Source organism: Teleopsis dalmanni, chromosome 2 (assembly GCF_002237135.1).
Source record: "Teleopsis dalmanni isolate 2A chromosome 2, ASM223713v2, whole genome shotgun sequence".
NCBI classification, from domain to species: Eukaryota; Metazoa; Arthropoda; class Insecta; order Diptera; family Diopsidae; genus Teleopsis; species Teleopsis dalmanni.
In genome coordinates, this window is record NC_051847.1 from 79,195,454 (window position 1) to 79,212,631 (window position 17,178).

A 17,178-nucleotide genomic window follows, 5' to 3' on the forward strand; every position below is an offset into this window, starting at 1 on the left:
GAACGGAACGGTTTTTTATTTTTAGGAATGTGCATCTGCATAATTAAAAATGTTTAAATTGCACAAAACAAAAAAAAACGAAAAACTAATTAATTTTTTTGGCACTTTAACGTGATTATAATTAATTGGATTCGTTGAAATTAATCAACTGCTATAAGCCAACAAACAAGCATCACCAATCAATTAAGTACGAAATTAGTGCGCCTTTAACGTAGCCAAAGGCGCGAACGTGCCGAAATTTGTTTTAATTTCTTAATTTTTTCTTAAATTTTGTAATCCGCGCTTAAATCAATTTAATCTTTACTTAATCGTCATTACGGTAAAAACTCTCACTTTTGTTTGTACACCCAATTTATTTTTAGCATTTAATTTTTTTTTTAATTTATTTTTTTTTTATTTTATTTTTATTTTTTTTTCTGTAATTTATTTTTTTTTTTTAAATTACATAAAATTACGTGTTGGAATTTCTTAAACTGCTCGCTTACGAGCGAGTATCTTTGACGAGTATCTCAACTTCGAAATGTTTGGAGAAAATAACAATAACAAAAAGTATTTCAATGTCAACAGACAAGCGTGTTAAAGCAATTATACAACGTGAAATGTGTTACCGAAAAGTCTGTAAAGTATGCGTTGCAGCAGCGTTTTTAGTACATTTTTAGTACATTTTTAGCCCTTCTTTGTGTGTTAACAACAAAAGCAGACAGACTTCGGCATTTCTTTCAGCTGAAAGCAATTTTCACAGAAATTAATATAAATTAACATGAAATACAAATATGAGCTTTTTGTTAAGCAATATATAGTTTATTTAGTTTATTTATTTTTATTCAAATTAAGATTTTGTTGTTTTGCTAATTCGGGTATTGACACCGACAGTTTGTTTTGCATAAAATCGCACTTCAATCAAGGTTAACACTAGCGAATAATGTAACTGATGTGACCAGAATTCGTTAATGAAGTAAACTATTGCTACTATACATAAAATGCATATAAATTTTTTATTTCAATTGTGTATTAAATTCCAAAAATAAAAACTTTTGTTACTTAAAACAAATAACTTACTAAATTTAAAAAAAATATTTAGTTACTAAAACAAATAATTTTAAACTTTTAATTGTGTATTAAATTTAAAAAATATATTAAGTTACTAAAATAATTTTAAACTTTCAATTGTATATTAAATTCAAAAAAAAAAATTAATAATTAAAACAAATAATTTTAAACTTCCAATATATTTAGTTACTAAAATAAATAATTTTAAACTTTCAATTGTGTATAAAATTCAAAAAAAAAATTTAGTTACTAAATCAAATAATCTTAAACTTTCAATTGTGTATTAAATTAAAAAAAAAATAATTTAATTACTAAAACAAATAATTTCACACAATAAAAGAAATATATAAAATATAAAAATAAAATAATATAAATCAAAATAAAAAATAAATAAAAAAATTTAATTGATCAAAAAAAAGCTCTCAATCTACTACTACGACAAAGAAAACCTATTGCATTAACTACCTAAGATCTACCTATCCCTAGATTTAATAGTAATCTCACTACATCTATAGCGTCCCTTAACTGTTATTCAATCTTAGGTGTCAACCCATAGTTGCATTTACAAATACAATCAGATAATGTAATAATGGCGTTTTCGATTGGTAAATCTGGATTTAATTTAGATTTACTCTCGTTCTACCAAATATTGTTGCCCAATCGAACATTTTTAGTCAAGTCTTATACATTTAGCCCCAGATTTATCAATCGAAAATAAAAATTGCACTAAAACTGCATATTGATTGAAAAAATTACTTAATTTTAAGCAATCGAAAGCGGCTTAAGTAAAGAATACAACAAATATCTATAATTTCTCGAAGATGTACCTAGACAATATAGGGGCTTTATCAGTCATCAACATTTGTAAGAACTAGGCTGAGACTGTTAGGTTAGATATCTTGAGCATGAACTCTAGTTGTACGGTATCTCGAACTGTATCTCTTTTCATTACGGTACTGTATTTTGTTTTGACTATTTTAATATTTCTTTTGGGTTCGCAAACAATAGTTGAATTTAACTTAAGTAAGACTAAAATTTTTAACATTATTTACCTTGTAACTAAGCATTTTTTCTAATAAGAAAGTATACACAGAGGCTAAGACCTTTAATCAAAATGGAAAAAATGGAGATGCCCAACTATACCAAGCAATCATGATACAGTTTCTTAATATGGGAACCTTACAAAATTCTATAAGGATAAGGATTCTAAAGAAATCAGAATTTTATAACAATTTTGTAAGGTTATAATTTCTTTGTTTATAAATTAGCTTGCGATGCAGGTAACTTAGTTAGGGCCAAAATCGGAAACGTTACCTTCTTTCTAATTAGATATTCCCTAATAGACAAATACGCGCTGAGACTAGAAATTCTAATGAACCACATTAACAACCTATATTAAGAAGAAGAGGAAGAATTATAAAGGTGTTATTTCTTGTGGATATGTCATTCTTATGTCTTGTCTTTCATGTGTCTTGTCATTCTTCTAAATTCCCAAACAACTATCAAAATTTGACATCAGGAACTTCACGTTATTGTAATACATATAGACAATTATTAGGAACACTACTGTTAATACCTAATCAATTCAGCAGTGTCTTGAATAACAGAGCCACTGTTCTAGCATAAAGAAACTTAAAGTTGAAATACCATAAGGCTCTCCCTAATCTCGGATTTTATATATTATGCACATCTAAAGCTGACTTTTTAATTGAAGACATAAATGCATTATCTTTGTTTGTTGATAATACTTGTATCATGCATCAAGAGCGCGGAAATGATCAGAAACAATAATCAAACACCTTTCATTGAAGTAACAAACTAAAGTCAAGACACAAAAAACGAAAGCCACATATATCATGAGAAAAAGAAATCAATGCTTAAAAAAACTGTTAGTTTAGAACTTCTTTATCAAGTGGGAGCACAAACTAAAATTTTATGGACTAATTTTCAAGGAAAAATTTTATGAAACGAGCATTAAAGGGAAAGGACGATGCAATTTGTTAGCCCGAACTCTAAAACCACTTTGGAACACAAAAATATGTATCAAACACCAAATCTAATTTAAAAACAATTAATTAAGCCAAGTTTACTTTATGGTTGTGCAGCATTTAGCAAAGCAGTTCAGACTACTTTCAATTAACTAAAAGCATATCAAAATACTTTCAAAGACGACTACTGAAAGCTCGGTGGTATGTTAGAAATTTGGTCATACACAATAGTAAGAAAAATAAAACAAATAAAAATATAGAAGGGGTGGATATATATTATAATATACTGTTGCAGATATGCCGGACTTCAAAATCTGTTATCATAAAAAAGCCATTTACTTTAATCAAAATAATCAAAATTATATCTATAATTGTTAGTGCATTGCATTAGAAATGATCACAGATCATAGATAAAAAGCAAAGGTGGATTAAACACTCCAGAATGAAAAATCAAAACAAGCCAAGACAAAGGACCAGTATATAAAAATATTTAACAATATAATACTTAGTGGTTTTTATATAAAGTTTCCAACTTTAAAGCCCGATATCTTGATAACTAAACTATATTAGTATAAAGTGTTATGTAAAATTCGCTTAAAAGAATTGCCTTTACCAACATTCATCATCAAATTAGCGTCAAATCCCTAAAAAGTCGGAATCATATTTGTATAATGTATATTCTTATACTGAAATTATAATTATTGTACATTACATTAAGTGTATGAGATTAATTTAAAACAATTAAAATATGTTTTCATTACCAACTAATTAATCAATATATTGCCTAATTAAAGTACCATTCTGTTTGATATTGTTAGATTCTTTGCTATTGATAGATACTTTGCTATTGATAGATACTTTGATATTTTCAGTTAAAGACTTTTGTCGCGATGGAATGTGAAGGTTAAATAAGAATACTAAGAGGAGTTAACATGTAGTTATTATTTTTATTTGCAAAGTATTCACACTATTATTCATACGTATCTATACCGACTCAATTATATTCATACTGCACCGTTTATTATGTAAGTTTCTGCGATAGAATAATATTTATTCAATAGTAAAACCTTTTAACTTTTATTTATAGTTTAAATGCTTTAATAACTAAAACTTTTTATATTGTGGTAATAAATCATTCATCTTGTCAACCTTTTTTGCATTTATGTAATTTGTGCATTTATTGCTTTTGTAATTAAGTCTGTAATCAACCCAACAGCTGACCCAACAGCCTACTTATTTTATGCGTTCAGTTTTTTTAAAAATTTCACAATCAAGGAAATCGCAGAGATATTTGCACAAAAGCCTCTATTAACTGTTTAGAAAATTTTATTACATTTTACTTAATTTTTTTTTTGCATAACTTTCAGTTTTCCCATACAAGTTATATGTATACATATGTATACATGTATGTATATGTAAGGCCGGATTATCATAATGCGGATTTTATGTACTTTTTATGCATACTTCAATTTAAAAATAATACTTTGCAATAAGACAATGTTCAAATCAAAAAAATATTTAATAAAATAAATTTTAAAAAAATTATAAAATCTTTATAAAAACTTGGCTTTATAAGGTATATATTTTTGGATGGAATATTTTATTAACAATCTATTGTATCTATAGAAATAAAAACCAAATTTGTGATTATTTATATGAGTTATAATCTAATATAATTAGTGAATTCATGAGACTGCTTAATCTTCCGGGATATTTAGAACTAGATTTTATAATGAAATCTTTTATATAAGCAACCTCTAGATCTTTATCAACACATAACACACCTGCAGTGCGTTATAGAACGGAGAAAAAGAATATGGCTTCCACTCATTCAAAAAAACTGAAATGAGGATTCTTTACCCAGCTTGTGGAATGAAGGTACTCTTGTAAAAATCCCCAAAAGCGAGACCCCAAAGATTGCAACAACTATCAGAACATAACCTTGCCACCTATTCCAATAAATTACTAAGTCGGAAATTACTAAGTCACTGCATTTCAGAAGCATGGAACAAAATGTTGTGCGGAAATCAGTTCGGATTTCGAGAAAACCGCTTATGCGTCGACCTTATCAACACAATCGGCATTGTGTTCGGGTAATGTAACAAGTTCCAGACATCGGAATACTCAGTTTTTATAGACTTCAAAAAGGCGTTTAATAGTGAGGATTTCTTTGAAATATTTTTAAGAAACGACAAATTTCATCCAAAATAATAAATCTTATAAAAGGTATGTAAAAGCCGAGTATTGCACAACGGGAACATGGATAGAACTTCGAAGAGAACAATTAAGGAAGAAATAAGAGAAGTCAATTCTTGCTGGAATAATATCTGCCTAGAATCAAGTAACAGAATCCAATACAAAAGGATAGTGGAGGCCCTGTGTTCCAATGGAAGTACAGGATAGGAGAATAGAAGAAGGTATTACACGTTTTTACTAGCAATTTAGGGGGGCTGTGTAATTAATCTAAAACTATTTCATCGATATTACAGTATTTCGATATTAGAGTTACCAACTATACCAAATAAATGTGTTCCGTAGACTCATTATATTGGTGATATAATAAATTTGTAAAATTTCGTTATAAAAAAAAGTAACTTTTATAACGAGCACAGTAATAAGCATTATGTATGTCTAATTAAAAAGATATTGTTAAAGCGTTATATATAACAATCAAAAGATATTCTAAATGAACCAAATTTTCATTTAAGTAACAACAAGTAGAGTTACTTCAAAAATAATCCCGCTGGGTTGCTCTCAAGAATATCTTTCTATATCCCAACACTTATTTTATGATATCACTTAAATGTAATTTCTGCCAGTGTTTACTAATGCTTGTTCTATATATAGTGTATTCTATATAGGTATGTAAAATGACACTGAAAAAAATCGATAGTTGCAATGGGTCATTTCAATCTTACGCTGTGTGTATCACTTTGCTAATCTTTATCTCAAGCAAAGACGAGATTTCTATTTCTGTTTACTCAGTTCTCAGTCACGTACTGAAGTAAATCAGATAAGTCAGTCATTTACTGAAGTAAGTCAGATGTGTATTGGATTTATTTTCATAACTACGGTTTTTACATTTAATACAAAAATGTTGGTGGAGTGATCAGTCCATAAAATTTTTTAAAACTAAAAACTTTAAAAACTTTTTCGTTCTATGCCCTTTAGTATTCTAAACCCTCTTCGATAAATTCTGTTTCGTACTATGTTCATAACTACGGTTTTTACATTTAATACAAAAATGTTGGTGGAGTGATCAGTCCATAAAATTTTTTAAGACTAAAAACTTTAAAAACTTTTTCGTTCTATGTCCTTTAGTATTCTAAACCCTCTTCGATAAATTCTGTTTCGTACTATGTCCCATCTACCATAAGAGTATTTGTAAGATTCCGCTCTCCTGGCATATTAGCGAAATCACAACATTAAAAGTTAGTTTCTTTTATAGAATATGTTTGCACTGCTTATTATATATATTTTTTATTTTTCCAATGCAGTTAGGAACTAATGGTATTACTATTTATAGCTAATATTTAATTTTTACAATAATTTTCCAAGTTAGCATAATCTGTTTGTGTCTTTTAATAAAGAATTTGTGGAACAAACTTTGATGAAAGAAACGCAGATAAATTTTTTACAATTTGGAATTGCTCTCCTGATAAACCGACATATTCCACATATTAGAGAGCTCTGGCCTAACGCATTTGCAATCAAAATAAAGATTTATAATATATATACTCGATAAAGACTTCATTTTTTCTAGTCTTGTAGATTTTGAAACTCATTCAAATTTACAACATGCAATTATTTTTAGTCTACTAAAACTCTATCAGTCTTCACCATATGTTCCATCATATGGTTTATCATTATTTCGAAAATATAAATCTTCATTAATAATATTTTAAGTTTAACTCAACAGTTTTTAAATCTGTGTATTGAACCATTAATATATTTTTTATCTTCAACTTTATGCATTTCTTAAAATAAACTATGTTGAAGAGGAATGAAGGATAATAATTCACACTGCATATATTTTAATATAACTTACATGACACACAATTTTTAAGTTTTATGACGAAAATTCAAAATAAATATTAAAGTATTTGACAGTAAAGACAGACAGCGAAACACCCATTACCCTTAATTATAGCCATTAAAAAAGCTATTTTCTGTGACTGTAAGTGAGCTATAAATGTCAATCATTATTTGTTAGTGTACTTTGCTACAGAGGTCTCTTAATCTGCGTCTTTTATTCTTGTTTATTGTCCAAAACTTGTTCTTATAAGCATTTGAAGTTAACTTTTAATTTGAGATCACTAAGATCTTTTTTATACATATGAAAGTAATAACATAGTATCTGCTACTTTCAGCCCTTTGCTTTTAACAGAGAGTAGTGGCATTATACAATTTCATGAATTAATTCCAGATGTTTTTTTAATATGCTCAATAGCCGTTAATAAATCTTACCACTATTTCTGGCATAGAGATATAAATAGGATTTTAGGCTCTATAACACTTAAAGAAACAAAATTTAGTATGCACTCAGTAAAGTCTGGAATATTTCTCTACTACACAACTAGTCTTAAAGGCCATGGAAGATCACTATCTCTTGCAATAATGATAATATGTTATTAGTCATAGTGTAGCACTGCTCTTTGCAAAAACAACGGTTCTATTCAAATAGATATGATCAGTCCTCAATGGCGCAATAGGTCTTATAGATCGCAGTGCACCACTGTCATTTGCAATACGTTTAAAACGCGTCCACTTTAAAGTCTTTCCATTAACCGGGATAAAAAATAATGATGAGAGTTTACACTATATAATAAAATAACATATCATCACTTTAAGAATTCTTTTAGTAATAAAAGTACAAAAAGTAGTTAAAATATAGCAAGAAGTGATAGAAATATTATGATCAAAAAAATAGTTTAATTCAAGCAATAACTATTAATTCTTACTATACTGATCAATTATATATCTGTATCTACTTCCAAGTGTCAATTCTCACCTTGTGTCTCTTAAAATTACTACCAGATAATTAACACAACTCTAATAAAACTTTTATAGATGATTTATTTATTACAACCCAACTCTATATAAGTCATTTATGTCCAACTTAACTGAATATACCACCGGATAAAGTATGTACAGTGTTAACACGTTTCTGCATCTTCTGCTTTTACTTACTTCGGCATTGTTATTTATTATTGATTGTGTGTAATACACGTAGGTATAAGATACACATGAGGTAATTTCTTAGCTCAGTTACGTGTTCCCTGGTATTGGCATTTGCAGCCAGCGAACATCATCTTCAACACATAAAAATATAATAATAGGAAAGTGTAAACTAAAAGCCGGAAGGTAAGATAGTTTTTTTTTCCTTTTATAAACTTTTATTCACATTTTTACAATATGGCAATAATGAAAATAAAAAAAATAAAATGTAGGAATGAGCGACTATTAAGTGTGGTAGAAAGTAAAACTAATGAGGTTCAGATATATCAGATACTAAAATAAGTTACTTAGTAACAGATTGAATAACTTCCTATTAATGCTTCTAGCAGTTTTCAAGTTATTTTTAGGATTAAAACATTAAAGTTCGTATATTTCAATAGAAGGAAATATATTTATGTTTTTATAAAAATCGGGTTAGTGGGATTTTGTTGTGGAATAAAAAACATTTTCTTCTGGTTTACAGGTAAATTTGAACTGAAAATAAATATGTTGTAATATAAATATACATAAAATAATATATATAATCTAGAGAATACACATATTATTTCTTCTTTTTATTAAAGCATAAACCACTCATTAAACACTCACTGTGAATGGAATAAACTCTATCTATAGATGATGTTAAGAAATTTACATAGAAGATAAATGAGACCATTCTAAGTCTCAGTCCAAATTCCCCCTAGAGAGCTCTATAATCTGTATGTTAATAATACCTACGAATTTTTTTTGGTTTGAATCCTGTTTATTACAATTTGTTCCGTTCAATTGACATATGTGTTTTGGATAGCTTTTCAAGGCCTTGTATGAAGCTATATCCAGTCTCACATGAATATACATTTATGTATAGTGGTGTCAACTAAGCATATATATTAGGGGAAGATTCCTGAGAATTATAATTCTTAACCTTGTAAAGCACTATGTGTAACGGTGTAAACTAAGCATATATTTAGAGAAAATTTCTGAGACTTTTTATTCTTAATCTAGTAAAAGAATTCATATGTGGCAACAAGTCCAACGCCAACGGGTCGGGATTATTATGTATTCAATCTTCTTACCTTCTTAAATTCCTTCTTAGGAATTTAATTGGTCGTATTTAGTACCAATTAAATTCCTATTTTCTATATTTTATTTCTATCCTATTTCTTTTATTACTTATACAATTATTATTTTTGTTATTGTAATAAATATTTACGTGTATGCGTAAATAAAAATGTTGGTAAAATTTAAATTTATTGAGAGATAATACGAGTATTAGCCTGTCTATTTGTCACTTTGAGTATTAATAAGTAGACTAGTCTCGGAGCTGAGACAACTTCGACATTTGAACAAAATCGATTGACTCTATGACAAAATATCCATCAATAAATATATATAAATAGCAGTATATCCAGAGAAGAGTTTTGTATAATTAGTAAGCATTTGAGTAGTATCAACTGACTGCGTAAAAGAAAAAACAATAAATATATGCTTCATTGCAAATGTACCGGCTGGCATAATTTAGGCACTGCACTATAAAACACCTATGAACTATTGAGCCAGGCGGTCATCATAAATACAGATTTTCCAAAAATAATCAAAACTTAATATTTCATGGAACCAATGCTTAGCAACCCCTTAAACTAACAAATCATGTATGTGACGGGCATTATAGATTCGACAAAACCCAATCTTCCTATTTTCTGTTCTTAAATCTGAATTACTTAAAGCAAATCTAATTTTTTAATATTTGAAATGTTTATTATAAGCAAATTTCAAAAGTATTGTGTAAAAATTATTATTTCGTTTTTTAGTGCTGTTATTCGACACTTTATTTTCTTTTTTTATACGTTTGCAACACAGTTAAGTTGGCATAAATTGTATACAACACATTTGAAGTAATTTGAGTACAGTATGCATGCATGAGTGATGTGAAGGGATTTATTTTATAATGTGAATTCAATTTAATACCTACATCAATTCATAAAAGCAGTATTTTTGCTTTAATGAAACAAAAAACACTTCTTTGTTTTTGTTGTCATAACAGGTGTAGACTACACACCTGACATTGAAACATAAAAATATCCATAAAAGCCTGATTTCTAATGAGAATCTCTTCAATATCTTGTCTAAACACTTTAACTTTAACAAATACTGTTGATAATTTTTTTCTCCTTGTGAGTACAAAGATTGTATAATTCAAATAAATTCTGATTTCCTTAAACACAACTGACTTACTGTCAGATTGTCAGATGTCAGAAGATTACAAAATATAAAATAATACTTTATGCAACTCTACCAAACTAAGTCTACCCACGTGAACTGTAGCGCACAAATAGTAAAGAAAATAACTTTGTAGGATTAATGAGAGTTGTTAGTAAAGCTCGATAAGAGTGCACATTTAAATCGACACTTTTTCAAAAATTCCATTATTATTTTGGCATATTTTTGTTTATTTTTTCTTTATTTTTTTGTGTTTTCATTCCATTGAAAATCTTCAGCATTGAAACTTTCTCCTGTTCCGTATTGAAATCTGCTCAAGAGGCCGATTTGGTGATATGCAATAATTGTTAACAATGCGGAATTGCAAGGAAAACAATTTACAATTTGTCACCTTTTAAGTGTTTTACTTCCATAATGAAGATGTCTAAAAATAACATGTCTTATGTAAAATATATATATATAAAACCTTTCTTAGTCTAGACTAAATGAATCCGTCAATTAAATACAAACTAAGTGGCATAAAAAGCAGCTGCTACGTGAACTGTCAACTCTGTCTGCATTGCAAAACCAGTTACCTTCATAGCTTTTTTATCTGATGTTACAATATGTTTGACATTTGTAATGAACGTTTTTTATAACCATTCTAATATGTGGTCAGACATCGTGATTACATTACTGTAAGGACGTTCGTTTAGTTAGTTTTGCAGAGTCATTGAAATACAAATAAAAATATTCAAATAATACAAAGAAAAGAAAGAAAATTACAGAATAAATTCATTTAATAGAAAATATTATATATGAGTTTTGGTGATTTAAAAAACTTACTTTTATATACATATTTAGTAAATACAGTCAAAATTCCATAACTCGATTTTTCTATAACTCAAACCAAAAACAGTGCACCAAGGTTTTAGAGAGCAAATTACATACAATTCTGCTTCCATAACTCGAACTTCTATAACTCGAATTTCTTTATAACTCAAACTAGGATAGGAATATAGGAAAGTGAATTCTATAAGTCGAATTTTTATTTTAAGTATAAATGTATTTTGCTGTTAGGGGAAGTCCCTTTTTCCAAACCAAATGTTTAATCTTTCTTTTGTTGTTTCTTTGTGCAAATGCCAATCGCTGGTAGCGTGATTTTTAGTAAATAAAATAACTTCCAATGCTACTCTTAACGATTATATTGAGCTTGACAATGAAATTTGTACAATCAAGCTTTTCTACAGAAGAGGATATTGTTGAGCACTATAGCTCTAAATTACTGGATCCAATTCTAAGCGCAACGAAAAGTAATGATGAGGGTTCGGTGGGTGTAAGTATTCATCAGACTTTCAAGAATGAAGTAGAAGACTCATTCAAAATTCTGAATTTATATTTGCAATCGAATAATACTCTGTTACAACTGATGATCACAATAAGAGTTTGAATAAAGTGGAATTTTTTTTTACTGAAAATAACAAAACAATTAAAGTCCCAAACACTAATTTCTGAATATTTTACTTCACTATAACTTCTGTACTTTATTTGATTGCAAATAAATAAATATCTTAAAGTGTCATTCTAGTTTCTTTCAAAAATGAAAAAAGAAATAAAAAATTCTCTAACTCGAAGTCTCCATAAGTTAACAAACTGTTACAAATATAGAGCATCTTTCAAAATAGAAATTTTGTCCCATAGTTATGAAAGGTGTCCTAACAAAGCATTGTAAACTAAAATACCACCTTACGAGACTGGGTATGTATATGGATGCAAACTGTGGATTCTGCGAAGAGAATGAGGAGACAGCCATACATGTGCTGTTAGAATGTCCTGCGCTAATGCACATATGGAATAGACTCCTGAGAATGTATATTCTTACGGAAAAGGCAATAAAGTAGGTTCTATACTACTATTTATTGACGCAACGGGGCTTAGAGGTACATCTCTAAACCACGAAGGGGGCTTCAATAGATCCTACAATCGCAGTTTCGTATCCTTTAACAATAATAATAATAATATAAAAGATGTACTTAACAAATAATAATCATAACTTTTTGCGAAGTGCATCGAATTGCATTTGGAAGTACCAAGTGCACTAAGGAGTATTCTTTGAGAAACTCTGGTTTAAAGTCAATACAATCAGTGTTACTTGAATTCGACTTCTACACAATAAAAAAACCGAAGTCAGAATAAAAAATATAGGTGAAAGATGTTAATTTACTTTTTTTATGAAAGTCTCCTTTACTTAGTTCCTCTTCAAAAAAAAGATTAGTCCTTTGCATCAGTTTTATTCATATTCGTGCCTATTGTTATATTCACACATAAGCCCACTTTATGACGAAACTTAAAAAAGTAGTGGTAGAATTCCCCATTTAAAAACCACCAAGTAAACTGTAAATGTCAATAGCAAAGGAAACTATCCAACACGGTATCAGACAAACTACTCATACTGAGTACAAAATATTTCAGACAGTTTCTTAACATAACCTAATTGAAACATAACCTATTTACATACCTTCCCTAAACGCCCAGTTTATTTTTTTAAGACGTTTAAAAGTTTTATATTAGTAAACACAGTTTTAGTTCCAGGTAATCTAAATAACTGTGGTAATATACTACAAAAATAAATAATTAATAAGTTGAAAAAAATAAAATTAATTCTATTAGAATTAAATGCTTATTAAATAATTTAGATTGGTTTTAACTCTTAAAATTATGTTTTAATAATTATTTGTTAATACTACCAATTTTATCAACAAGTTTTTGATTTTCACCGGGATTTGGTGATTGAAAACTCTCGGTAAAAATCAAAACATTTAGTATGTTTTAAGAAACTGCATACCATGTGCTTTGGGAGTGTCCGGCATTGATGCACAAGCGGAAGTAATACCTAGGAGGGTATTTGATGGATCATAAAGATTCAAGACTAGGAAAGGTAGGCTCTATACTGTATTTTATTAAAGAAATCGGACATGGAGAAACACTTTAACCCGAGTAAGGGGCACAATAGACCTTTTAGGTCTATTCTCTTCTTTTAATAATTATAATAATAATATGTTTTATTAATTTTAATTTTCAAAAACCTTCTTAATGATATATCTGCTTGGTATATTACTCCCTCTAAGATCAAAATGCATATTGCAAGAAAAACTAGTAGTAACTAGGTAACCAATATGTGGTAAGTTGACGTCGGATGCCTAAGAATTTTGTCAGTTCATTTAATAAACCTTATAGATCCAATTACTATAAAATACCTGAGCGAATGATGCCAATCTCAAAATTCCACCGTACATCCATCCATCGTACATACGATGTGTCAAACGATCTGTTAAGCGCTACTGAGAACCTTTGTAAATGGATAGAGTTTCTATTGGATCTATGTATATGTGCTCAAATCTTGCAGAATATATCTAGAGTTCAGCTATAGCAATCGGCTATATTTATGAGTCTTTGATCTTTGCACAAAGTGTGGGTTTTAGCCCAAATATTGTAGTTCATTTAAATGTCAGGCTATATATCTGTTATCTAGAGATTGATTACATTAATTACTTTAACTTACTCTTAAAAAAATATTCATATGTACATATCAAGACATTATTGATTTGATTGATTACTCTTTTACCGGACATTGTTTAAAATCAATGATCGGCTTGTCAATCTTGGTGTGATCGAGCAAACAGTAAGCTTCCTCACAACTACGAGACACCATTGAGAAGTCGAAACCGGTGAGTTAAATAAAAAACTTGAAATAGAAAGTGAAACGAGTAATAAATAAAAAATTTTAATTTTCAATAAAAAAAAAAACAATAGCGATGCGTTTTTGGCGATAACAACTTTTTTATGTTGTACTTTTCAAGGTTACGACTGCTCGAAATTTAAAAAAAAAATTATGGAATAATTATTATGGAAGCGCACGCACGCGTCTCAATGGGTCAAGCTATTGGCAAGTACGTATGTGATTCACCTGCTTATTTCTGTTAACCTAAATAACTGCGAAATTCAGTGAATCGCATGCATGCCACGCCCCTGGCCACACAATTGAGTGTTTTGAATAATTGAACAAAATTTGTTTAACATCATTTTAATGGTCATAAATCTTGAAGATATATAATTGCTCTTTTGTTTTGGGTTTGTTTTGCATATTTTTGGCAAACATTTGGAAACGGTTGGGATTCCTAGTTTTGATTAAATTAACCGGTAGATTATTTGACCGGCATTAGGGGTCAACAGGTCTACACTTGTTATGGAATGGACTATATGTTTATAATGGAATTTAAAATCAATTTTTTTTTTTTTTAATAAACAAATCGAAGAGGCGGCAGCTGCATTTGTGAACAATCTGCAGACACGCCTTATTTTACTACAGGGTCACATGAAGTCTCATGTGATGGCTTGAATATGGCATGCCAACCTTATAAGCTCTTCAAGACAAAATATAAAAGAATATATTATTATTTATTTTATTTGTAAATACAATAAATTTTTTAGTTCAACCAGTAAACAAATACTGAATGGCAAGTTTTATGGAGCATAACCATCAATGCCAATTTTAAATGGATTATGCAGTATATTCGCTTATAATTTTTAAGCTCTACATTATAAATCTTTATCATATCTGCTCTTAATATTTCATAAAAACTTATTTATAATAATTTTATATTGTCTTATAATACGAGTGTTAACATATATGTTTTGTTTTGTCAATTTGTTGAAACAGAAATTTTGTTTATATTGATAAATAGTTTTTATTTACATTTATATTAATATTTATAATAATTTATTTTTTATTTCAATATTTGGACTTTTGTCGATAGTCGTTATCACAAAACATATTTGTCTTATTATTATTATTGTAACCCGAGTAGATCTATTTTGCAAAAAACATGGAAGGAATTACAAAATACGAATGTATATGTTGGTTTCAACAACGGCCGGGTCTACATCCCGGATCCACTCGTCGCCAGCGTTCGACACCTCCCAAAGGGATTTCACAAGCAAGTCCCAGCGGGTCACAACAATAAGACCACATGTGTTAGGGTATGAATTAGAGAAGAAGATTGGTTTTTAGCAATAAGAAATGAATGAGAGGTGGGTAATACCAAGAGCGACCCGAACTACGCTTTAGAGCCACTCATTAACTAGGAGTGACCATCAAACATCGTTCCCAACAGAGACTATGACACACTTCTTTTACCTAACCATATTTGAACTCATGTTCACATTTTTGGTCGCCAAAAGTTAACACAATAACAACAATAGCAAGTTTTTGTTTAGTATATATCATGTATATTTTATGTGATCGAATGGACAGACCCATATATAGGTATGCAAATAACACAGCTTCTTAACTGTTAAGTTAAATAGTGACATAGTCTTAAACCAGTGTTTCTCACACCACTTATAATTTTAAAAAAGTTGTATCTACCTTAGCCCCTCTTCAATAATTAATTCTATCTATATATTACATATCTTACTTTAATTTTATATTTTAAACTTGTAGTTTTAAAAAGTGTTATCTACCTTACCCCCTATTCAATAGTTAATTCTGTCTATATATTATATACCTTACTTTAATTTTATATTTTAAACTTATAGTTTTAAAAAAGTATTATCTACCTTAGCCCCTCTTCAATAGTTAATTCTGTCTATATGTTATATATCTTACTTTAATTTTATATTTTAAACTTATAGTTTTAAAAAGTATTATCTATCTTACCCCCTCTACAATAGTTAATTCTGTCTATATATTATATACCTTACTTTAATTTTTTCAATTTTCCAATTTAATAACTTAATTTTTTGTATATTGCTTTCAGCCGTCATCACGTCCCGAGTCTGATTTCACATTAGACCTACCCCGGGCCGAACAATTACGAATAAAAATGGAGAAGGAAAAGAAATTCCGTCAAAGATGTCGCTACATAACCACATTTCTAAGTCTAGTGTTCTTCTTACTGACCGTAATGGTGGTTAGTCTGGTACTAACGCGTGGGAAACGCATGTTCGGCAGCATGATCTGATTACATATAACATATATATATATATAAGCAATTAAATGTAAAATTACTGTAAATTTAGTTGTAATTAATTAATATTACTTATTGTAAAGTTTGAAACTAAAGTAAACATATTTAACAAATAGTACAACGAAATTTCTTTTGAACAAGATATACAACGCAGTGCCGTACTTTTATTTTATTTTATTTAAAAAAAAACAAAAAAATCTAAACATCGTTCACACAACGAAGTCTCGAATCCTTTCTAAGTAAAAGTAAATAATTTGTTAAAAATTTAAACTATATGAGTATATAATGTATGTATGTATGTTTGCATGGAAGCAGTATTGTTTAATAAATTATTTTCTCATTTTTATTTTTTGTGATGCTAGTTTTTAAGTTAAAACTCTCTCTTCATTTTTAGTTTCTTTTAAATAGTTCTTATAAATATAAAATATATAATTGTTACTCGTATGTTAATAAATGTTCAAGATATGTTAATTAAAAAAAAAAATAATAATAATAATAATAATGCATTAAACAAATGATAGTCTTAATTTAATACAGAAAAAAAATAATTTAGAATATTAATAATTAATAAAATATATTGTTAAAAAAACAAATTAAAATTTAGTTTTTTTATAACTATTTTTAAATAAAAAACAAAATAAGACAGAACCTCATTTTCTTATAATACAAATAACTTCTTAGAAGCACCTACCGTC

At 28.5% G+C, this 17,178-nt stretch overlaps 1 protein-coding gene across 1 annotated transcript in view; it reads left to right on the forward strand.

The window, feature by feature from the left end:
* The window catches only part of LOC119683603, a gene marked incomplete at its 5' end in the record, with an annotated part of 79,473 nt that extends 62,806 nt beyond the window's left edge, over positions 1–16,667 (forward strand). Inside the window, 1 exon segment of the mRNA XM_038097382.1 lies at positions 16,274–16,667. Within this exon segment, the coding sequence (XP_037953310.1) occupies positions 16,274–16,477 (204 nt within the window). The 3' untranslated portion in view covers positions 16,478–16,667.
* Between the last annotated feature and the right edge of the window lie 511 nt (positions 16,668–17,178).